Here is a 23657-nt window from a genome sequence, read left to right on the forward strand (position 1 = left end):
CAAAGCAGGCAGTGTTTTAAAACAATGGTTAATGTCAAGGTAAAAACCTTCCAAGAAGGCCAATGGGATCCTGGGGTGCATTAAGAGGAGTGTGCCCAGGTGGCCAAGAGAGCCAGTGGCATCCTGGCCTGCATCAAGAATGGTGTGGCCAGCAGGAGCAGGGAGGTCATTCTGCCCCTGTACTCTGCACGGGTTAGACCTCACCTTGAGTACTGTGTTCAGTTCTGGGCCCCCCAGTTTAGGAGGGACACTGAGATGCTTGAGCGTGTCCAGAGAAGGGCAACGAGGCTGGGGAGAGGCCTCGAGCACAGCCCTACGAGGAGAGGCTGAGGGAGCTGGGGTTGTTTAGCCTGGAGAAGAGGAGGCTCAGGGGTGACCTTATTGCTGTCTACAACTACCTGAGGGGTTATTGTGGCCAGGGGGAGGTTGCTCTCTTCTCTCAGGTGGCCAGCACCAGAACAAGAGGACACAGCCTCAGGCTGTGCCAGGAGAGATTTAGGCTCGAGGTGAGGAGAAAGTTCTTCACTGAGAGAGTCATTGGACACTGGAATGGGCTGCCCGGGGAGGTGGTGGAGTCGCCGTCCCTGGGGCTGTTCAAGGCAAGGTTGGACGTGGCACTTGGTGCCATGGTCTAGCCTTGAGCTCTGTGGTAAAGGGTTGGACTTGATGATCTGTGAGGTCTCTTCCAACCCTAATAATACTGTGATACTGTGATTCTGTAAGTGTGACCAGCAGATTGAGGGGGGTTCTTCTCCTCCCTCTTCGCCCTGGTGAGATCTCACCCGCAATATTGCCCTCAGTTTTGGGTTCCCCAGTTCAGGAGGGGCAGGGATCTACTTGATTGAGTCCAGCGGAGGGCTGGAACACTGCCCTGTGAGGAGAGGCTGAGGGAGCTGTGGATTCTTGGTCTGGTGAAGAGAAGACTCAGAGGGGATTTAATCAATGTTTACAAATATCTGAGGGCTGGGGGCAAGAGGGAGGCTGGGGGCAAGTTGTGCCCTGTGATAGGACAAGGCACAACGGATGTAAACTACAGCACAGGAAATTCCACTTCGATGTGAGGAAGAACTTCTTTGCTGTAAGAGTCACAGAGCACTGAACAGGCTTTCCAGAGAGGTTGTGGAGTCTCCTTCTCTGGAGACTTTCAAGACCTGTCTGGATGCATTCCTGTGTGACCTGAGCTAGATTCTGCTCTGGCAAGGGGGTTAGACTCAATCTATGGAGGTCCCCTCCAACCCTTAACATCCTGTGATCCATGATCCTGTAAACTAATTATCTCTACAATAATATTTATAAGATTTGACAGTGTTATTTCCTAGCCAAGTAGGAAATAAAACCAAATCAGCTAAACCCAGCTTTTACTACTCAGGACAATGAAACAAACCTGATGTCATGAAAATTATCACTAGCAGGGATTAGGTTTATTTTGATTTATCTACTGTAACCTTTTATTTAAAAGAGGATCTTTTCAATCAGGATTGTTATTAGGAGGTTTGTTCAAACTGATTTCTAAGGCCAAGTGTTAACATTAATCACAAACATGTTAGGTAATTGTTTAAAGCCAATAACTGAGTCGTGACTGTCTAGCAGCATTAGCAACAAGACTGAAAACAGAAGTGTGAAAGAAAAGCCAATGCCCTAAATGAAAACCATTATTAGGATAAAGGTACAGATAGAGGATTAACTTCTTAATCTAACAGTAAATACAAATTTAAGTGACCTTTTCCTGATATAAGGAGAGAAGTAATGAGCCATTAAAACAATTTATGCTCCTTCCGACTTCACTTTGGGTAGAAAACCAAATCTGAATGATTTTTCATCAGACCACCCATATTACAATTTCCCTGGACCACTTTGCTTCTTTGCCATGTTGTAGCAAAAAGTAAAGAATATTTCTAGATTTTTATTGGGTTTCAGCTGTTTGAATATGAAAGTGTGAAAAAGGCATACATATATTTATTTATATATATCTTCAGAGCAATGCTACGAAATGGGACAGTAACTTTAACATGGTTTTCACTGAGAATACTGAATTAGACAGGTCAGACACCTTGCCATCCTCACAGGCTAAACCTGCAGGGAGTATCCCAAAATCCAGCTTTCCTGGATGCTATCCCAATGTTCAGGTCTACATAACTAATTCAGTTCTTAAACCAAATGCACCGGGTATGTCAACAAACACTCTAGAGAGCTTTTTCTTCCTATGCCACTCAGAAAAAAGTGAATTTCAATATTATTGTTTAGATAGTAACCAAATAACTGGTGCTTAGGGACATGGTTTAGTGGTGACTTTGCAGTGTTGGGTCAAAGGTTGGACTGGATGATCTTGAAGGTCTTTTCCAAGCAGTTATTCTGTGATTCTGCAATTCTGATTCTGTAACTATAAGAACTTTCAGGCTACGGGAGCAAATTTCCTTTCCCCAACCTAAAAATCAGATTATGTTTCTGGCACTACATAAACAAAACTCATTTGCAAGCAATAACCAAAAGTAGTTTGAGGCAAGGATCATGTGGGAAAAAGTCAGTATCAGCTGTCACCTACACCTTTGTGCAGTCACTCCTGTAAGAGTCGGTCCAACGACTCCACATCTACCAAACTTTACTTTTATATTCTACTTAGATGCTGGACATGACAGGCTATAATTAGAACAAAATGGAAATGAAAGAATAATAAAGCCACTGCTTTCTTCTGTAAATCAAACTAATGTTTGGTTTACATAGACACTCTTCTCAGATCAGTTACCCACAGTAACATTGCCCTCTTGCTCTCAAATAAATATCTTTATGCATCACTTGCTAAAAGAGAGTGAAAGATCTGCTGCCCTATGAGACAATCAGACAGATTTCAATTAGATGCATGCGTCTCACAAGAACAAAACCAAACAGGCCAGGTGTGTAAATATTTAATAAAATTCCTAAATTAAAAGACCTAATCTACAATTGAAAGCCTCTAGGAGGCTTAACAGCAATAATAACATAACTCACAGTAGTAATACAAACCTTAAGTCATTTAAAACAAGACTAAAAATATTATACACTTGAGTATTTCACATCCTCTAATAAGAACTATATTAAAATTGTATTTAATTTTCAAATATATTGATGGTTAGTATTTTTAGAGCATCATCTGTATGAGATGTTACCACTAATGACCTCGTTATTTTCCCTAGGAATTTCCAGTAAACATATGAAAAGCCAGAACATACCAGTTCCCTTGCTTCTTCAAGCTGTTTCTCAACATTTGCAACCATCTGCTTCTTCTCATCTGAAATAGAATTGTGAGAATACCAATATAATTGCACTCTTGCCATGAAAGAGATATATAGAAGCTTCTGAAACTCTGTTTATATCAGTTAAAACTGACTCAAAGGAGTCAGTTTTCTGTGTGACATCATCACACACTGTGATACCCACAATAGTAACTAAAACCAAAGCAAAACAGGAGACTGGAAATTCCTTGAAGTCTTCTGCTTTGTTATGCAGCATGTGCCAGTTAGGAAGGCACTTGAAGGTGCTCCAGGTTGAGTTATGCCTCAGTAGGCTCTTACTGGGAGCGTACAAATGCATGAGGTGGCACACACACCAAATGGAAAAAAAACACAAAGGCTTATCCTATTTATTTGTTAAATATGAGACACACAAAACTGAGCATCCCACTTATAATAGATCCAGGTATTCAAGAGAAATGAGTTTTTTGTTCTATTGTGCCTGTGCTGGATCCAAAGCTGTTTCTTTTGCTTCAACAGAAACAAAGCAAAACGTTATGGGAACTGCAGGAGTACCACTGTCCTCTAGCATCAATAAAAATGTAAATTTGGAATAAAAGATGAACATAAAAAAAAATATTCACATCAGTTACAAGCTGTATGTAGTGATTATCATACAATAGGATCCCCAGCAAGTCTAAATCCCAGCTACAGAAAGCTTGGCTGACTTTTGATCTGCCTCTAACCATCCATTCTCAGGCACAGAATCCAGTATGAACTGAGATTTAGTATTGCACCTGCCAAATATGCCAATTGCTTGACCACCTGCTTTGTTACAGCATGAAAGGCAATTTTCTGAGGAATATTCAATCACTGGATACTAAAAACTCCCTGCATTGATTAACAACCACAGGCATTCAGGGGCTTCAAATACTACCATTGGCACTGTCTTTTGCATTGCCCTGTGCCACTCTCATGGCTACATCCTCCACCCTTCAGAGTGTAAATCCACCAGTTGTCTTAATGAAGACCACTGCTCATTTGCAATCAAGAGCATCAGGAGACATCCATGCTGGTGGTTCACTTTGTAAGAAGCGAATTACATGAAAGTATCTTCATTCATTGCTCCTCAGAGATCATGATGGATAAGCTGGCACAAGAGTTCTGATTGTGTATTTTCAGAATGTATGGGTTTCTTTTTTAGCCTGAATTCCTTTGCTTGTTCCACATGATCGCTTTGTATCCCAGAATTGACATGCTGAAGACTATCTGATGATCTCCTTTGATCCTCTCCTTGTCATAAGCCACTGAATTTGAAGAGGGACTTCTTTTATTAAATTAAATTTAGCTTCTATCAGGCTGAAATGCTGTTTTTAAACAAACTTAGTGCTATAGGCAGGAATCAGGGGATGCTGAGCTAGCAAACTAAACCAGAATTTCTGCCACCTTAAAGCAACCCTCCTTAAAAGCAACAGAACCACTTCAGGAAGGACTAAATTGCTACTGAAGCAACCCCTGTTTAGATAAGTTGTGTTTCAGCTGAGTTCTCCCACTAATGTTCCACAGTACCCTGCATCACATCTGCATGGGCCTATCCATCTATCTTCTCATCTACCTAAGCTATTCTGCACTCTCATTTACGGACACATGAACATCATAATCTGTTCTTCTTCAGTGCATCCACTGCAACTCTGCCCAGAGGACCAGATTCAGAATCACCTTTCCACCTTTCATATAATAAAGAGATCTTTGCAAATAACCAACCATCTCTGGGACACACCATCCTGCATATGATTCACAGGAATAAATCATATCCACTGAGTTACCACCCAAGAAGCTGCTACAGTACTTAGAACATGCAGGTAATTAATTTACACTACAAAAGCAGAGGCTATAGTCTGAGGTCCTTCACGATGAGAAAATTCCTCTCACAGAAGCCCAAGTTCTAAAGAATGTCTTACAGCCAACTGAAAAGGCAACAAAGACTTCTTCTGAGATTGGACTTGATACACAAGTAGTCCAGTGCTGATGAGATTCACCCGAAGTTCAGACTCTCAGGCTCTGACTGCCATATCCTGTGTGAACAAATCAAGGTGCTTCTGGGTGGCAGCAGAAAGAACTGAACACCACTACATCTGGCAAAACACAGCTAGAGTAAAATCTTGTATAACTCTGAGGGCCTCTGAGTACAGGTAACTCTGACAGTGGCACAAGAAGCAGGCACTTTAATTGCCCTTGCCCCCAAAGTAGAAGTTAGAGCACACCTCTAAGTCATCCCAGAGCTTCTCTTTATAACCTCGAAAGAGGCCCACAATTTCATCAAGTAATCCTCCCTACAAAGCTGAACCAGGGGAAAACAGTATCTTTGTTGCAAATCTGGAATCCACACTGCCACATCTGGCAGAAGACACAGCAGATGCTCACTTCTGTGCAGCACTTTTAGTTCTCTATTAATCGTGCATTTCTTTAATTCCTCACCAGGTTCCCATGATGGCACCCAAGTCAGAAAATGTAATGATTAGTGATTAATCTTCCTAACATGACTAAACCCAAAAGAAATGAGAATTTACCACTTGTTTGCATGTACATTTCAATTCTCCTACTCAGCATCCCAAAACACCTCTGCTCTTTGCTCTCTTTGGAAGCAGGCAAGGTAGCAATGGACAAAAGAAAATACAGTCCAAGACACGAAACACAGAACCCATTTTATTGAAGCAGAAATAAAATTCAACAATACAGCAACAGAAAATAAATGTACTACAGCAAGTTTGGATTTCTCTGGGTTTTACTGGTTTACAATTTCCATATATATTAAGTAACATAAATTTTAGGAAAATAAAGCTGGGGTTTGGGAGATGATATTTCACTTGTGATTACAAGAACTATCCAGCACTCCACAGACCTGCAGGATCTTACCTACTTAGAGAGATATTAAAATACAGACCTTTACTAGGGAAAGTACACAAGAAGGCCTGGCTGAAACTGCTCCCATAAAACTGGGGAGATGCTCAAATGATCTTCAATGGTTAAGTAAATTAATCTTTAACAGTACTCGAGAGTTGCATTTTGTTATCATCTCAGATTCATCAGTACATAATCACCCAGCTGGTGACCACAGCAAGTGCTGGGAGCAAGGCCTGCTGACAACAGCCTTTGTCGTTCCTTTAAACACAGATGTGTGAGCAGGCACACAGTGACATCCCGGCACTGCAGCTTTGGGAGCAATACCTTCACAGGTTTCCAGGAAGGCAGCTGAACTTACTGCAACTGCTGTTCCTCTGTGCCATGCAGACTCAAAGCAAAAAGTGGTGGCAGGATCTACCAGTCACGTCAGTAAGGAATAGCAAGTACACCAAAGTATCAACCCTTTGTTTCCATTTTCCTCTCTTCCTTCAGCTGCATCCATGCAAAACCCTGGTGGGAGTATGCTGCCTGGTGCCACTTGCCTGCAGGACTGCCAGTACCTCTAAGCCAGTTGTTGATATCAGCAACAGAAGCATGACATTTTACAACACTATCAATCAGAAAACATAGTTGCTGAAATGGCTTTCAAACAATTTACTTCAAGTTTTAATGCCATGGTTAACCTAAGGAAACATTTCACAGTTAGAATCCCCAGATAAAGGAGACAATATCCACAGGATGACTTGCTCAGAGACTGCAGAAGAGGTGAGAGTGAGTTACTTGGAGAAGCTCATCACTAATCTTGCAGATCAGGACAAACAAGTCACAATCCAATTAAAGATCCTCATATTACTCACTGTATTACTTCACTGTGTCTTAATAGTACCCAATTTGCTTACTTGATCATTTCCTTCAGTACACTTCCATCATATGAAATGATGACAAACAGGTGTATCTTTTTTTTCTTAAAACAGAATTGGTAATATCCTTCCAGAAAAACAAAATATAATGCTCCAGCAAATCTATCCAGAATTAGAACAGAATTTATCCAGCCATGTAGAGACAATGTCCTAAAGAAAATACCACATGTAGCCTGTATAATTTAACTGGTTAAATTGAAAAAATGTGGATAAAGACAGGAGAAAAAAAAAGTGGTCTTTTTCCCCTCTAGGTAATGACTGAAAACAAAGAAATCCATTCCGTGTTTTTCTCATGAAGTTGTATCATTTTCTCACAAGAAACAAGATTTTACTGTGTTTTCTCTGTTCTTTCATCTCTGCTCTTGCATCAATCACTTGTTTATCCCCCCAACATACAGAAAAGCAGAAATTAGCAGACAAGTGTAGAAAGGTAACACAGCACTAGTTGGGTCTCAAAATCAATGAAGAGATTAAGAAGTCTGGAGTAAGACAGAGCAGTCTCAGTGCTTGTGGAATTGCTTCTTTTTATTAGTAGATGCCGAGGAAGAGATCGAACAGCAAAGGGTTTAGTTCACAGACCACTTACAGATTTTGCTGTTCTGGCCAGGGTGATTTATATGTTCACCACTACCAGAAGTTACTGTACAAGAGAAGAGACAAATGGAACAGTATACATGTGATTCTCTCTTTGGATTATAAAACTGGGTTCAAGAGGCACAATATAATGAGCCAGACCTGAAACAGATATTGCAAGCTCCGGCATGGGGGTACAGCAGAAGATTAAAGGTGAGACTTTCTTCAGCTAAATCTATTAGAGACTGAAATAGAATGCTGTGATTTTCCAGTAGAAAAGGTAGGTATAAGGTATCAAGATGAGTGCACTCAAGCCTAAAACCATCACAACCCAGAGGGTACTGTGCTGGGAAAAGACTAAGGCATCATCATTTGTGCTGATAAAACTCACTTTCACATCAAATAATCAACATTTATATATTTGTTTAGACAAATCACATGACAGATGTTTCTCTGAAACACCAAGGAACATTAATAAAACACATCAGCCACTGTTTTTTTTTTCCAAAGACCTGCAGCACCATAGATCATCTTTTTAAAAGCCATTTCTCTATGTAGAAAATGTTCTTTAATTCTCCAGATATTTGCCTCAACAGAAGATGTTTCTTCCCAAGACGTTCTATTGTCCCTGCTGCTTATTGTTTCTGTAGCATCAGAATGCCTTTGTTACACTTCTTGCTGAGCTGTTTATGCATTTCTGACAACAGAATTGTTTGTTGGGCCTTTATCCTCATAAAACACAAGACAGCATCGCACCAAATGCAGGAATGTTGCAAAATTAGTTAGCCAGTATTTCTCCAATTCACTTGAACACGAAGCATATAGCAGGTCCATCTTTGGCAGGAGAAGGAAACAAACCCATCACTAGACTTCAGGAGATCTCTGTATTATGCAGAAGTAGCATAAGTCCTTATACCTTTCATCCTGCCTCTTTCAGCGTGGAGGAAGAAGGTCATCATCAATCTCTCTCAAATCACTGCTGCTGAAAACTGCCACCTCACGTTCATCTCTCCTTACATCCCCCTCCCACCTCATAATTCTCTTTTTGAGGCCTTCCCAGCCATTTCCACAAGAACTAACTGGAACTTCTGGTGATGAAGAAGGAAAGATCTTGCAAATATTCCTATTAAGAAACAAGGGGAAAATGTGTATTTAAAATACTTCTGATTAAAGTGTTCAGCATATTCAGAGACACTTTTTCCCCCAGGGTGGTCAAATGCCTTTATTAGCTATGACTGCAAGATGTTGTGAAGTCATAATGAGTATCTTGCTAATGAAAGACAGAACAGCTCTGAAAAATTGCAGCAATGCAGTCACCCATAGAGGTACAATGCAAGAAGTAGCTATAGTGCTAGCAAGACCAAGCCATGTACATTCAGATTCAAGTCCTAATATGGAAAAGCCATGTCTTAAAAAAAAACTGGACACCTGTCTTATCTTGAGGCCATTTAGCCCAGTGCCACTCTACTGGTTCTGCAGGGAACATGCATTCTTTCTTCTCTAAGAGGACAGCCAATTCTAAAAAAACCCTTCTCACGGCCACATAAAAGAACCACGATTTCAAAGCCTGCTGCTTCTAGGATATGTCACTGTTAAAGACAATACTCTTCACATATCTCATACTTAAGTCCCAAAGTCTTTACAAGTGAGTAAGGGAGGCTGATTCAATAAGATTCCAATACTACTGAGCAGAATATTCCTCCTACTATTATCAGACACCAATGACTTTCAAAATGTATATGATTAAGAAATTCAATCTCTATTCCTTCACCATAAATCACTGAAGCACTACTGACTCTCAGAAGAGGAATCAGTAGTGTATTTATGCCTCTCTTTTCCCAGAAGAGATCCTTAAATTTACTCTGTTTAAAAGTGAACATTCCTTTGTGAAACAGTAGGAAACCCAGCCTCAATTAAGTACTTCACATTTGTGAGGAATTCACTATATCCTTGGAGTAAATTGTTCAAGTAGCCATTTATGGGTTAAATGTCATCTCTGAGCAGGCTAAATCACACCAGTTCTAAATTTTAGTCACAGAAATTCTTTGGATTTCTCCTGTCTTCCTTTTCTAAGTCTCTACTACAAAACAGAAAAAGCTTTCTACCTCATAAGTACCTGCAGATTGTAACTTCTTGTTAAACTCAACAGCAAAATAGCTCTATTAAGCTGATGAAAAGGCATCTTTCCTTGTACTTCAATCATACCTGTGATTGCTCATTGAACTCAAATTTATCAGATAGGATTCTAACTTGCTAAGATTAGAATTGCACATGACTTTGCAGCATCAGACAGGCTTTTCCTCAAAAACCCACATTTATGTGTGTCAGATTTTATTTTGGACTTCTGAATTAATATTGGTTTAGTTGACCACCTATCTCAAATCCTTTTTAGAGTCTCTATTTCATCACTTAATGATGCATTTCCCACTCTAGAAGTAGGATGTTATTATTTGGTCCTGAATGGACAATACCTCTTCCTAGCATAAAAGCACACCATTAGTGTGAGTTTATTCCCTTCTTGTATGATACTCACTCCTACAGTTTAACCTTTGGAGATGCACATAAGAAGCACAGGCAGAAAAATCACAAAAATGTAATGACCTAGAAACAGAAGAGGCATTAAGTTAAGCTAAAGGAGAAACAGACCAGAAATTCACTAGCTTCAGCTCTGCCTCATACTAGAGCATTAATTTCTTATGCACATGACAGCTCTGCCTCATACTAGAGCATTAATTTCTTATGCACATGACGATTCAGCTGGACTGGTTAAAGGGATGATGATTTTCAGCTTTCTACTCTAACATCCTTAGAGAGAGATTATTGTCTCTACTGCAGGAGTACATCATGAATCAGATCATGAATGCTGCAGGCAACTGACAAACACATTAAAGCAAATGAACTGTGATTTCTTTGAACCTCTCCTACACGTGAGTCACCACAGTCAACTACGCAAATCGAATGTTTTAACAGTAAGCAGAAAAAAGTAGATTTGGACTAAATCATGCACAAAGTCTATCTATGCCACATGAAAAAGAAAACAAACAAGGGTTTTTTTCCATACTGATGCTGTGGCACTATCACAATAACAAGCAATCAGCAGCACCCACCCAGCTCTGACCCCAGCTCAGCCTTTCAGTTGTACTGCCATAACTTCGTGTGAGTCCACAGCAAGGCAGCAGCAGCGAAGGGCTGATCCTTACAGCCGTCCAGCCGACAGTATTCCGCCAGGTTATTCATAACAAAATTCGTGAGGCAACTCACTGCTCGAATACGGGGCAGAGAAATTAATCCTGACTTGGCTGCAGTAAGGAGCTTTCAAGAAACCGTATTCCGGTGACGGGACACAGACAGGGACACCACCCTGAAAACACTAACACCACCCCAAGCACTTGTTGCCGGGAAGCCAGAGGCTCCGGGAGTTGGAGAGGTGCTTACAGACCAACAGCAGCAGCCTGTGGTGTGGACCGAGAGCCGTGAAGTCGGAAAGCAGCGCAGGTGAGAGCCCAGCGCGCCGGACGACTACGGCCTCTCCGCGCTGCCAGGCGAGCAGCCCCCCCTCGCCGCAGGAGCCCGTCGCTCACCTCCTACCAGCTTAGGCACCTTCCCGATCCTGCCCGTGATCTCGGCCGTCAGCACCGCGAAGTCCTGCTCGTAGCTCTCAAAATCGGAGGACATGACGGCGGTGCCGGGGGAGGCCGCAGCCCCACTACGCTCCGCCGAGATACCACGATCCGCTGCGACGGGAGCGCTCAGCCGCTCCGCACCGAGGCGCTTCCGCGTTCTGCTACCTGCAAAAGCGTCCCCCTCGCCTCTGGGCGCCGCTCCACAGGTTCCGGTGAAATTCTCCGCCTCCTCTTAAATGCTTTAACTGGCAGGGCCCTGCTCTCCGCCACGCCTGGCTGGTCTTCGCTTAGGGACTGTAATTGCAGCCCCTAGGCTCAAAGAAGAAGACGGAGGAGGCAGCCTGCTTACGCCCTGCAACTCGAGATCCCACAGCTCCGTGAGTCAGCCTCGTAATCTCTGAGATCAGAAGGACAAGGCTGCGTGCCGGCGGCGGGACGCTGTTTCCCGGCAGGATCCTATTGTACGCGGACTGCCGGGGAGCGGGTGACCGGGAGGCGCCCGCGGGCGGGGATTCGTGTGGGCCCCGCTCCTCCCGCCTCTCCGGGCTGGCGGAGCGGGGCCGAGGTCCGGCGGGTCCGGCACCTCCCCTTCCCTTTCCTCACAGCGCTCTTTCTCTCTCGGCATCCGGCGGGACGGTGCGGGACTGAGCGTGGCGGGAGCCATGGGCGGCGGCCGCGCGGCAACGGGCGGGCGCCGGTAGCAGCCATGGACGGGCCAGGAGGGCTGCGCCGAGCACGGCGGCTGTGCCACTGGGGGCCGCTGGTGGCCCTGGCTGTGGTGGCCGTGTGCTCCGCCACTGCCATGGCCGACGCCGCCCTATGGTACTGGCCCCTGGACACTGCCGGAGGGAGCGTCAACTTCATCATGCTCCTCAACTGGACCGTCATGATCCTTTACAACTACTTCAGCGCCATGTTTGTCGGCCCGGGGTACGTCCCTCTGGGATGGACGCCGGTAAGCGCTGGCTCTCGATCTTATTCCCGGGGCGGGGTGGGGTAGGGTGAGGTGCGGGCGGGAGGACCCACGAGCCTGCCCTGGTGGCGGGGCTGGCCTCTCGGGAAGCTGTGCGCGGGCGTCGCGTCGCGGGTCTTTTGGTGCCACCGTTCCACCCTTCTCCCGCTCTCCGGTCTCCTTCACTTTCGGCCCTTTTCGTTTTGCTGCTGCTTCGTCCCATCCCCTCCCCTCCTTTTCTGCCTGTTAACGCCGACCTGGGGTTGAAGGGTAATGTTTTTTCATAGGTAGTAGTTGTGTTCTCTTAGGAAGCCAGGAAACGAGTGCTGCTAACTGGGAGTGAGGTCATTTAGCTGCGTGCTCATGCACACTGTTGCATTGAAGACTTTGCTCCTACTAATAAGGATTAGAAAAAACGGGAAAAAAGCCCAAAAAAGCAGGCTTAATTTAGCCTTTGTGTGTGTGTGTGAATCAGAAAATTACGTGTGTTATTGTGTTAAATAAGTCAAGGTAGAAATTTGCATTTCCTTTGCTTCAGTAAACTCTTGGAAGAGTAGTGATACTGGTTACGTACTTTAAGACAACTAAACTGAGTTTGTGTTCCAGTGGTGTAATGAAAAGATTAGTAGTCACGTTTCTGCTTGTGGACTATTTCTCAAGGCCAATGGTTAGAGGGTGCTGGTGTTGTCCTAACAGGCTCTTACTTGCTATCAACAAAACTCAGTCTCTCCTTCATCTTGCTGTGGTTGGGCTGTGTGTGAAAAAGAGAGTGGCAAATGATCTAGTTAAACATTAATGCTTACCTGTACTATGTCTTAGTAGTAAGCCTGGATTTACTCATGGTATGAAATGGAGAGACAGGGTGCACAAATTTTTCTGTAGATTATAAAGGCACCATGCTGGTTTTCACTATGAAACCTTACTTGTGCAGTCACTTTTCCCGATGGAATAACTGTTGATTTCTTTTCTCAACCCGCACTTTCAACAGTGGGAGATGGCTGTGCTGACAGCTAAGAGATTTCCTGATTTCTCCCTCCTTACCATCTACAATTAAGTAGGGTTGGATTATGAAACACACCTAGTCAAAAGAAAGCAAAGATGCTTAGCTTAGGAAAATGCCAAGATATGCATTGCCAGTAGAGTTATGTATACATCTAATGCACCTGTTTTTTCTGTTGAAGGAAAAATCTCAGGATTGCATGTATCTTCAATACTGTAAAGTGTGTCAGTCTTATAAGGCACCACGTTCACACCACTGTCGAAAGTGTAACAGGTACTGTTATTCTTTGAAATCGTTTTCAGTCCATATTAAAGCAGCTTCAAATCTAATGAGGAGCTATTAATATGGTTTGTTCTTTCAGGTCTTGTACTGCTCATTTTTACAATCGCTGTATGAATGCTGTACCCATTTCAGATGTTTCCACTTCGTAGATGTATCATTTCTATATGGTTTTGCTGTGGTTTACTTTAGTAAATCTGTCTTTAATGCTTTCTTTTTAGCTTGAAATCAGTTCCTCTTAAGACCTTCTTAGAAGCACTAACAAAACATTGCAGTACTGTTCAGGAAAGCGAGCCTATTTAAACACCTAAACATCTTCAAGACCTTAAGTTCTCAGTCCAAACATTCACCTGCACAGAGAGTAGGAAAGCTTATTCTGGCATCTTTCCAAATGGAATATAGATGTTGATTTGAGTGAAAATTATGGACTGTGCTTCACTTTTCACTAAAGGTTGGGTTTTTTTGAGGGGAGTCTGCATATTAAATGAACAAGCCTTTTGGATCAGCTTTAAAAGTTCAAGCCTTGCTGTGTGTTAGTCTTTGAGCAGGCTTGTTCTGAAGTAAAGGATGTTTCTATTAAAATTAGCTGCACTGGAATTTAGTGCAGCTTGAAAAAAGTCACTTCATTTGTCTGCATTCCAGGCTGTAGTTGCATTTATTTGGGTTTACAGGGCAGGCCCTCCTGTGGAGGACTGCTAGAGAACACAGTAAAAGGATATTGCTGCATACACATTCATTTGTTATTTCTGTAAACACAAGATGTGCAGTCATTGTGGCTGCCTCGGGAAGTGGAGGCTGAAACTGTATAGCAGTGCTGTAATTTGGCTGCATCAACCCAAGATCTAAAATCAGCCTGTTTTCCATGAGTGCTAGTCTTAGGAGAAAATGGCAGCAGAACGTGATGATTCTTTGCAAAAGCAAGTTCTTTAAGTGAAATAAAACAGAATAAACTGCAGTGCGTGCCCCCAGCTGATTTTGCTGATACACTTCAGGAATTCTCTGCCCTCTCAGCCCTGCCCAAAGTAACTCTCTCCACATGTATTCCTAGCTTGTTGCAATGAAGTAGGTAGCTTGAACTGTGGCTGAAAGTCTTCTGTGCTATAGCAAGTTTCAGCACACAAATGGAGTTGCTTCTTGTGGCCCACCTGAACAGGGTGAGGTTTCTAGCTAAAACCTAGGAACTTCTTCAGAAACACATTACTTAAAAGTTCTTGAACATGTAATTGTAATTTTAACAGTGCTAGGTGAGTGTATGTTAATGAAAAATAATTTATTCTTCAAAAGGAAAAACTGAACTTCTTACTGAGCATGGACCAGTTAAAAAGAATTAGCTTCCAAAACAAGTAACTTATTTTCAGATGAAGTGGATGTTTGTGCAATTCAATCCTTCATTTATGTTTGGTGCAGATGAATTGGAACATTTTTTGATTCTATTATTTTAATTAGTGACTTTTACACCTGTTAAACTATTGCAGTCTGTGCCAGTTTATAGTTCTTATATGGACTGTGCTAGGCCTCTGTTCCCTGGCTCTGGAACATGGTGTTTATTAGCAAATAGCAAGTTTGAGTGAAGAGGAAGAGGCATAACTAGGGAGGGTAGGACGTGGGAGTACTTTTTGTTTTGCTTTCTTCCACTCTAGGACATGAAATATTTTTGAGTAGCAACAAAAAAGGAAAATACTGTGTTCATCTGTTGGAACTTGATGGGTTTAAATGAGTGAATGGAGCTTGAAGAGCAGGAAAATTAGCTGTCTTTTGAGCTTTTGGAAAAACATCATATGTGTCCTTTATATTAATCAGTGTTTGTTTTTCATAGATGTGTCATGAAGATGGATCACCACTGCCCTTGGATAAATAACTGTTGTGGATACCAGAATCACGCATCTTTCACTCTCTTTCTTCTCTTGGCCCCACTGGGATGCATTCACGCTTCTTTCATATTTGTTATGACAATGTATACTCAGCTTTACAACAGAGTAAGAAAACATAATTCAATGCTAAAATATTATTTAAGTGAGATGGGTAATTGATCTTTGCAAGTGTGAGACAATTTGGTTTCCTGAGAAGAACAACAGAATGGTTTGGAGTGGAAGCAACCTTTAAAGGTCTTCTAGTCCAACCCCCTTGCAACAAGTGGGGCACTTTCAGCTGGATCAGGTTGCTCATAGCCCTATCCAAACTCACCTTGAATGGTTCCAGGAATAGGGCATCTGCAACCCCTGAGGGCAACAAGTTCCAGTGTTTTACCACCCTCATTCTAAAAGTCTGCCCTGTAGCTGGTCTGAATCTACCTTGTTTCAGTTTAAAGCCATCACTGCTTGCTTTCAACATGTACTCTGTTCTGATCTCTGCACGTGAGATGTATGTTCATTAACTGGAAGAGGATTCAGAGAAAGCTGTTTCTACTTTTTTTTCTTCCTGTTTCTTGTCATAATCTGTGAGTTTCTGAGAACATTGTATTGACTGAAGATAGTTTCAGAGTATCACTTTATAGAGAGAAAGAGACAGGCTGTGTTTTGGCTGGCACAGAAACTAGCTGCTATTTATTTCCAAGGCAGGAGGTAGATGCCATTTATTTGATTTTGCTTACCATTTATAAAAAAGTATCTAATTCTTCAAGAAAAAATACATATTTTTTTAAGCTGAACAGAAATTATATTTGGTCTGCCTTTAAATGGAAAAAATTAACCGTGTTAACAGTAAGCAGAGCTTGTTTTGAAATGCAGCTCTTATCTCGGATGAGATTATGAGCTTTGATTTCAGCTTTTGTGGTCACAATGAATTGCTTGAAAACATGAACAGAGCATAACAGATGAAGGCTGTGTGTTGTATTTGCAAAGCAGTAATGTTGAGAACTGTTATCTGCTACAGAGTTGGGAGGAAAACGTGTTGTTTTTCCCTTGAAAATGGGTACTGTACTATTCAAATGTTTTCTCTGAAGCTGGTGGATAAGTTTTTGTTAATGTGCCAAAGTCCAGATTTTTTTTTCCTTCTGATTTTGTTCCTGACTTGTGGAGCTCCAAGATGGTGATTTTGGTTTAGCTTTCCACCCAGAGAAGGTCTTCATCTAGCCAAGAATGTATTTCTGAAAGGTCTTGGTTGCCACTCTTTTTTTTTTGTTGTTACTGTTATTCTTGCATTATAAATCTGTCAGAAGTTGAACACTTGGCTTCAGAGCCAGATTTCTTACTGGTGACTTGTTTCAGCAGTTAGGTTGTTTCAGAGATGAATTATGTTTTCTCTCTGCAGATATCTTTTGGGTGGAGCTCTGTAAAGATTGATATGAGTGCAGCCAAAAGAGACCCTCGACCCATTATTCCCTTTGGACTGTCTGCATTTGCTGTGTCTTTATTTGCCTTAGGACTGGCATTAGGAACAACTATAGCTGTTGGTATGCTGTTTATTATTCAGGTAAGTTTATGGCTTCTGTTACAAAGAAATTAAAAGCTGTAAGTTTCCCCTGCTTGTGGAGCAGAAACAGAATTTGGGACTGAGATAAGAGAAGTTGAATCACAGAATCAGTCAGAGTTGGAGGGGACCACAAGGATCATCTAGTGCCAACCCCGCTGCCATGGGCAGGGATAACCTAGCTTAGATCAGGCTGTCCAGAGCCTCATCTAGCCTGGCCTTAGACACCTCCAGGGATGGGGCCTCAGTCATCTCCCATCTCCCTGGACAACTCCTTCCAGGGTCTCACCGCTCTCATGGTGAAGAACTTCCTCCTCGCATCCAGTCTGAGTTGTTTAGAGCTTATGTTGCTGTATAAGTTTTCCAGGCAGTTATATTTCTTTCTCCCAGTTTCTTCATTGTTTACCACAATGCAGAACTGTAAAGTGAAAATCTAATGAACTAAGAAAACATGATGTGAGGATTTATAAACTCTCTGGAAAAGGGTAAAAAACTTAGTATTTCAGCATTACATTGCCTTGTCCCTGAAAACAGGTATAAACATGCCTGATTCATTGCTTCAAGTGTTTGAACTCTTTGGAAGTAATCAAAAATGTATATTTAAGTATACTCTGAAATACTGTGTGACATTGTCTTAACTGTATCATTCAGGAGGATAGCAGTAGTATGTATCAATGCTGAATCTTGATTTTGAATGTTTTATGTTTCACTTATGCCTATAAAAATTGTTCTGCCCCTCAAAGCAAATTTAGCTTGTTACATGAAGTTTTCTTAGCTTAGTTTATTTCTGCAGCAGGTCTATGCTAATTCCACCTACCTTTTATTTCAGATGAAAGTCATTTTGACAAATAAAACTTCAATCGAGTCCTGGATTGAAGAAAAGGTAAGCTTCTATTACAGTGTTCTTGTAATAATTCTCAGTTTCTTGGTTTACCTCTCTGGATTTAAACCAAATGTGTCATTTCAGTTCACCACTGACTTAGCACCTACAACCAAATTTTCCCTTACTGTCTCTGAAGTTCACTGAAATGTATGCACATCAATGATTTCTCATGTATTTTTGTTTCTTATTTTGGGAAATTGGTGTGAACATAGAAAAAATACTTCATTGTCAAAGACACATTTACTTGGAATATGTGTATGTTTTCATCTGAAACTTCACTTGTCTTTTTCTTATGCCTACCTGTGTCTTCAGTTGTCCACCTTTCCTACCCATTCTAGATGGCACGTTTTGGCTTGCAGTTTTCCTAATGTGCTGCTTTTCTGATTTAACTTCAGAGGATTTTCCTTGATGTTGAAATACTGGGAAATAATGACATGCCTAGTCATCTTTAAATTTCTCTTTTAATTCCCATACCTTTTTAGAGGTTTTCACATGATTTTTCAGAAGAGATGCAGCCAAGCAGCAGAAGCTAATTTTAAAGGAATGGACAAATTGATTACAAATTAGTTCAGTGCCAGTAGGTTATTTTGTGTAAATCCACAAACATTTTGTTATTATCTTGTTTTCTTTTTATTCTGTGTCAGAATTAATGTGAGGATCTTGATTGTGTTGAAGTATTGTGATGCCTTTTCTTTTCATGGTCTCCAGTACAGCTGGATCTTAGTGCCATCAGATTTTTGAGTAACAGATCAGTGGAACATAAATGCATGAAAACTGTTAAACAGATATAGTAGAATTTGGAATACTTTGTTGAACTCTTTACTGTAAAACAGGCTGCTTATGTCCCTTCTGAAAACTGAACAGTATCACAGATTGTAATACAGAAGTGTTTAATAATAAACAGATTGATGCAGCAGAGAACAAACTCCACTAGATGTCATTGTTTCTGAAAGAATGGAAAATTCACAACTGCAGAATATGCAGAGTCAGAGCCTGCTTGTGTACACCATTCTTGGAGGTAGACTAGACACTACAAATACTGAAATATGCTCATGATCATTAAGGATGGAACCCTGAGCTGTGGAAGTCTGTGGGCAACTGAGAAATGGTCAAGTGTCAGTCCTTAAAAACGCTCGTAAAATAAATTCCTAGCATGAAGATTAATCTGTATAGCCAGTTGTCTGTACTGTTAAAGAGTAAATGGAAGGGAGGACGGGGAAATTAAACCAGATGCATTTCTAACTCCTGTAACTGTGTAAGTAGCTTTAACAAGCCTGGGTTAGCATAGCAGGAATTTACTGTTCTTGTCTTAAAATGTTTGCCTCACAGTCTCATGGGCTCATTGAGAACTTAAGACTTGACCTTCTTAGTACTTGCTGCTTGATTGCAGTTTGTAGAGTGTGATCTTATATACTGTATTTCTGAATTCTTTTATAGGCCAAAGACAGAATCCAATACTACCAAACGGGCGAGACCTTTATTTTTCCCTATGACATGGGAAGTAAATGGAAGAACTTCAAGCAAGTGTTTACATGGTCTGGGATTCCTGAGGGAGATGGCTTGGATTGGCCAGTAAGAGATGGCTGTCATCAATACAGTTTGACGGTATTTGTTCTTCAATCATGTTAATTCTCACTACCCAACTGTTTGCTTTCCTTTGCAGTCATATGCTAGCTCTTCAAGAAACTGCCTAGTAATGCATAGACTTAAAACAGGAGTTCTGTCAAGTGTTTGATAGGAAAAAAAAGTGCTTTGATGATTTCTTTTTGTTGTAGTTTGAGGGGTCCTAGGTTCCCTTAAGAAAACCACAGAGACAATCTGTCCCAGGTTCATCCTTGGATATCATAATTTGTTATTCAACCCCATAATCCTGCTGTCACTTCGTAAGTGAGCAGCAAAGTCAATTATTTTCTCTTTTGTCCCTTCCTTTCAGATCTCTGGAGGGATTCTTATCTGGGTAACTATGTAGGAGTAAACCTCCCTGTGGCCTTGAAGGCTGCAGCTGCAGTGATTTTTTTGAGCTGCGCAGTTTATGGCCTGCTTGGGCCTAAATGGGAGACAATGCTGGGGGGGAGAGAAAATGAACCCTGGTTTTTCGGTGGTTTAGCCTGATTGGGGTAAGGTTTTAGGGGAGTTCTCGTCTATCCTCTATCAGTATTAGGGATTTCATGTATGTCATATCTTTTCCTACACATTTCCAAATACAACTTTTCTGTATTCCTCTCCAATTCAGGAAGAGCGTTACTATTTTACTGCTTTTGTTTTAAACAAAAGAACTATGATGCTTTTAAATAGTTTCAATACCTGAATTTTCTGTTGAATTCATAAACCCTCTTAAGCTAAACATTGCCTAAAATTCTCTTTATAATCATTTATAGATAGAACAACTGAAACAGAAAGCAGACAAGCGAGTAAGAAGTGTAAGTATTTGTGGTTTGGTCTGAACTTATTTTCAGATATCAGTACAAATAAATGTAATTGCTGAGACTCTTTTCTTGATTTTATTTTCTTTTTTTTTTTAAACTCAGCGATTAAGCTTTGTCTCCATACAATGTGCTGCAGCCTTCACTTAATTACACCTAGCATTTAGCTCTCTTTTGCATTTGTTCACAAGTTTCCAGACTCTGAGAAATGTGATGATAAAGATGACTGAGTTTCATTGTTAAGCAGTTTAGATTTTAGTCCCTTTGACAGCTGTTGCCATTATGCTTACATCTAATGGTATACATGAATTGATTTTTATCTTTTTTGAATGAAACTGTCAGAAAGGCCACAGCTGCTTACAAGAATGCATTGCTGTGTTTTGTTCATGTTTGCAGGTGCGGTATCGGGCAATAGAAGATTACAGTGGTGTCTGCTGTCCTGTGACTAAAGGCATTAAAACATTCTTCACAACGCCATGCACTGAAGAACCTAGAATTGCACTGAGCAAAGGAGATCTGATTTTAGCCACAAGAGGCTTAAAGTTAGTGGCTTCCCACTTTTGTTTGGTTAAAAGAAAAATTGAGATGACTTCTGGCATCTAATAATGTTTTACACTTTCTTCCCCAGACACTGGATGTACGGTGAGAAGATTCTTGACTCAGCTGCTGAGGGTACGAAGCAGTTATTTTCACTTTTTTTGCTGAAAATTAGAAATCTGTTTTATAGCTGTCTAGAAACATGGATAGTATTTTATGGTGAGATCTCAAAGTGTATAATGACTGATCTTACTGCTGTTAGCTTCTGTTCTCACGAAAACCACATCCGTAGTTTTTACTATTTATATCTGCTAGACTTGCCAATTTTGGTAAACATTAAATCAATATGACAGACAGAAAAAACACTCATGTAGCACCTTATTTAATGGTGAATTGGAAGGGGAGTGCTTCTTCATAGTCGAAGTTGTTAGACTTTTATACTCTGAAGAGGTTAATGATTTCATTTGTTGTTATTTAGTGGTCTGTCTGCAATATACTGAGATTTCCTAGATAAATAACCCATATCTTTACACGATCTGGATTACTCTTTTCACATCTTATAAAAAAAAGAAAAGGGAAATGTTATATCTTTTGATTTGAGATCATTTCCAAGGACTTTGATCTGCTTTTACCAAACTAACAACTACAGCTATTAAAGACATCTGTGGAGAGACATCACAGCCACTTGCACAGAAATATTTGCATTACTGAATTTAGCCCTTTGCCTTAGGACTGAGCTAAAATTTTAGCTGTCAGATGGTGCATTGGATTCTGTCTTCTCTTCCAAACAATTGTTCATTCATTGCATGAATGAGAGGCAGCTAACAGTTGCTACACGGAAAGTGTCCGCGGTTTTTTCGTGGGAGGTCTCCTTCATGAGCTGCAAGTGCTTTGGCAGCTCACTAAGATGAACTCTTTCAGACGTCAAACCTAAATGAGTCATTGAAGTAAATGTGGTAATAGTTCATATTATGTTGCCTATTCCTAAGATTAGCAGGAGGTATCTATGCTATACTCTTTTTAAATCAGGTGGAATGTGGTCTGGATAAGGAACTTGGTGTCTACTGAAAGGCTGGATTAGAATTCAGAATTACACTGGCTTCTTGATGAACTAGTCTTGAAGTTAGGATGAGGTTTGTTAGGAACATATAGCAGAATGCTGTAAATACGCAGGAATAACAAGCTGCACAATGGCAAGATGGAAAAATTAATCATTGAATAGCAGCTCTTCTGGGGAGAAGAGTCAACCTTAAAATGAGTCAACTCTTCTGGAAAAAAAAAAGACCCAATAGCTTCCCAGATGCATGAAGTAGTCTTCCCATCCTACTCAGCGTTGGCAGAGACTCAGCTGAAATATTGCCACAAGTTAAAGCAGTTACTGCATCTTACAGGAAGATCAGCTGTAGAAGATGGAGAAGAAAACAATGAAAACAATCAAAGACTAAAAAAATTACTTCTAAGGGAAAGCTGAAAGAATTGTGATGGCTTACCTGGAAAGGAAAAGGAGATAGGAGAAAGCTGCAGGTTATGTGCAAATAGTCTTCAGAGATGTGGAAGTCTAGCAGAGAAGGTTGTTAGCTACTTCCTGCATCCTCAGTGTGTAGAAAGAAGAGTCATGAACTTCTAGTCCTGTGTCTTTCCTCTATAGTAGCTGATGTTCTGTTCCAAGTTAACGTAACTTTTCATCTCTTAAGGTGGAATAAGAGAACGAGGCTGGTTCCCTAGGAAGTGTGTGGAAAAATGCCAATATGACTCTGAAACGGATCAACCAGTGGATGGAGAGAAGAAAAACAGATAGCCTTCTTATTTTTTAAATAAGAAATGGAGTTTTTACTTCAAACCACAATCCTTTACTTGAAATTTTCTGTGTGTTACTTTAGACTTATGCAATGAATGTTAGGACAAGGTTTTCTTGCATCCGAAAGGGTTGGATATGCCTGTGCCATGGTTTCCATATTTTTTTAAAACACTTAATAATTGGAGAAGCCATTTGGTGGATTGCCTTCAATATTCATCTTTTTCATCCAAAGACTATTGTCTCTTTTTCTGTTTAAATTGCATTCTGAGGATGTGTGTTTTAGGTTTTTCTCTCGACTGCATCCAGTCACGATGCGTGCTGCTTCTCTTTTGTATCTTACTTTCTCTGCAGCTGCCCCAGAAAACTCTAAAAGAAACATTTGATTCTAATTCAAGATAAAATTTGTTACCTGTGGCTTTCAATGATGTGAATGGTCCACCTCAAATAAATGATACATTCATATTCAGTTGTGGAATTAATTTGTCTTAACCCTACAAGGCATTGCGTACAGGCGTGGGAATACGAACGGAGAAGTAAAGATTTCACTGTTAGATGTTGTTTTTCAGGGTTAGAAAGACTTCAGCGCTTCCTGTCAGAATATTCCATGCCTTTACTGGCAGAAAAATTTACATCCATCTTAATCTGTGCTCTCAGAAACCTGAAGCCTAAGAGAACTGAAATTCTTGATCCATTTTAGACTGAAGCAGTAGTGCCAAGATTGAAAACTTTGTGAGCCCAGTAGCTACTAAGTGATTAACACTGTTCCTGAAGCATTTTTGTTTAGCATCTGATATGCCTCATTACTTCAAAAAAGAGTAACCTGTACCAGTTGAAGGCTTTCTAAGTGTATCCTAAATGCAGCACATTGTCTCATAGTCTAGTTGCAGGTCGCACATTGAGAGTTTTTGCATATTGCTGTTCTAACACCTGGTTTACCTGTACCTGCATGCATTGTCTCGGGCAGATCAGCATTTATACAAATACCTACATACAGACGAGTCACATTACTTCTGTATGCTCCTACCCAGACTTTATCTGTGGCATAAGGCTGGTTTTTTGTTGCCTTTGCTCTGCTCTGCAGTATTGCTGGTGGTGAGCCAGAATCCTAGGCCATTTCTGAGCTGTGGCAATGAGAAGCACCGAGTTTCAGT

General features: G+C 41.0%; 2 protein-coding genes across 6 annotated transcripts in view; one reads left to right on the plus strand and one right to left on the minus strand.

The window, feature by feature from the left end:
• The window catches only part of VTI1A (vesicle transport through interaction with t-SNAREs 1A), a 303668-nt gene extending 291937 nt beyond the window's left edge, over window positions 1-11731 (minus strand). The window contains exons 1-2 of one of the 4 annotated variants that reach the window (XM_064144392.1): window positions 11185-11726; window positions 3207-3265 (exon numbers count right to left, since the gene is read on the minus strand). In XM_064144392.1, the coding sequence (XP_064000462.1) occupies window positions 3207-3265; window positions 11185-11278 (153 nt within the window). In that variant the 5' untranslated portion in view covers window positions 11279-11726. Of the gene's footprint in view, window positions 1-3206; window positions 3266-11184 lie in introns of all 4 variants that reach the window. The other 3 variants (XM_064144393.1, XM_064144394.1, XM_064144395.1) reach the window with 3 other exon arrangements.
• On the plus strand, window positions 11709-22972 carry ZDHHC6 (zinc finger DHHC-type palmitoyltransferase 6). Of its 2 annotated transcripts, XM_064144390.1 has the most exons (10): window positions 11718-12181; window positions 13360-13451; window positions 15274-15433; window positions 16707-16868; window positions 17695-17748; window positions 19186-19353; window positions 20127-20168; window positions 20568-20713; window positions 20800-20843; window positions 22403-22972. In XM_064144390.1, exons 1-10 carry the CDS (start codon window positions 11933-11935, stop codon window positions 22504-22506), a joined length of 1221 nt encoding a protein of 406 aa, XP_064000460.1. In that variant the 5' UTR covers window positions 11718-11932; the 3' UTR covers window positions 22507-22972. The 2 variants fall into 2 exon arrangements, with proteins under 2 accessions (XP_064000459.1, XP_064000460.1); XM_064144389.1 differs by lacking the exon at window positions 20127-20168 and having other exon boundaries at window positions 11709-12181.
• Window positions 22973-23657: the final 685 nt, after the last annotated feature.

This window comes from Pogoniulus pusillus, chromosome 6 (assembly GCF_015220805.1).
Source record: "Pogoniulus pusillus isolate bPogPus1 chromosome 6, bPogPus1.pri, whole genome shotgun sequence".
Lineage (NCBI taxonomy): Eukaryota > Metazoa > Chordata > Aves > Piciformes > Lybiidae > Pogoniulus > Pogoniulus pusillus.

What these genes read in the sequence shown, in the direction of transcription:
- ZDHHC6 (XM_064144390.1), top strand. Translation starts at nt 11,933, where the DNA reads ATGGACGGGCCAGGAGGGCTGCGCCGAGCACGGCGGCTGTGCCACTGG. An exon ending in GTCATCAATACAGTTTGACG is followed by an intron (nt 19,354 to 20,126) that starts GTATTTGTTCTT and finishes AATCATTTATAG; the next exon opens with ATAGAACAACTGAAACAGAA. An exon ending in CAGACAAGCGAGTAAGAAGT is followed by an intron (nt 20,169 to 20,567) that starts GTAAGTATTTGT and finishes TCATGTTTGCAG; the next exon opens with GTGCGGTATCGGGCAATAGA.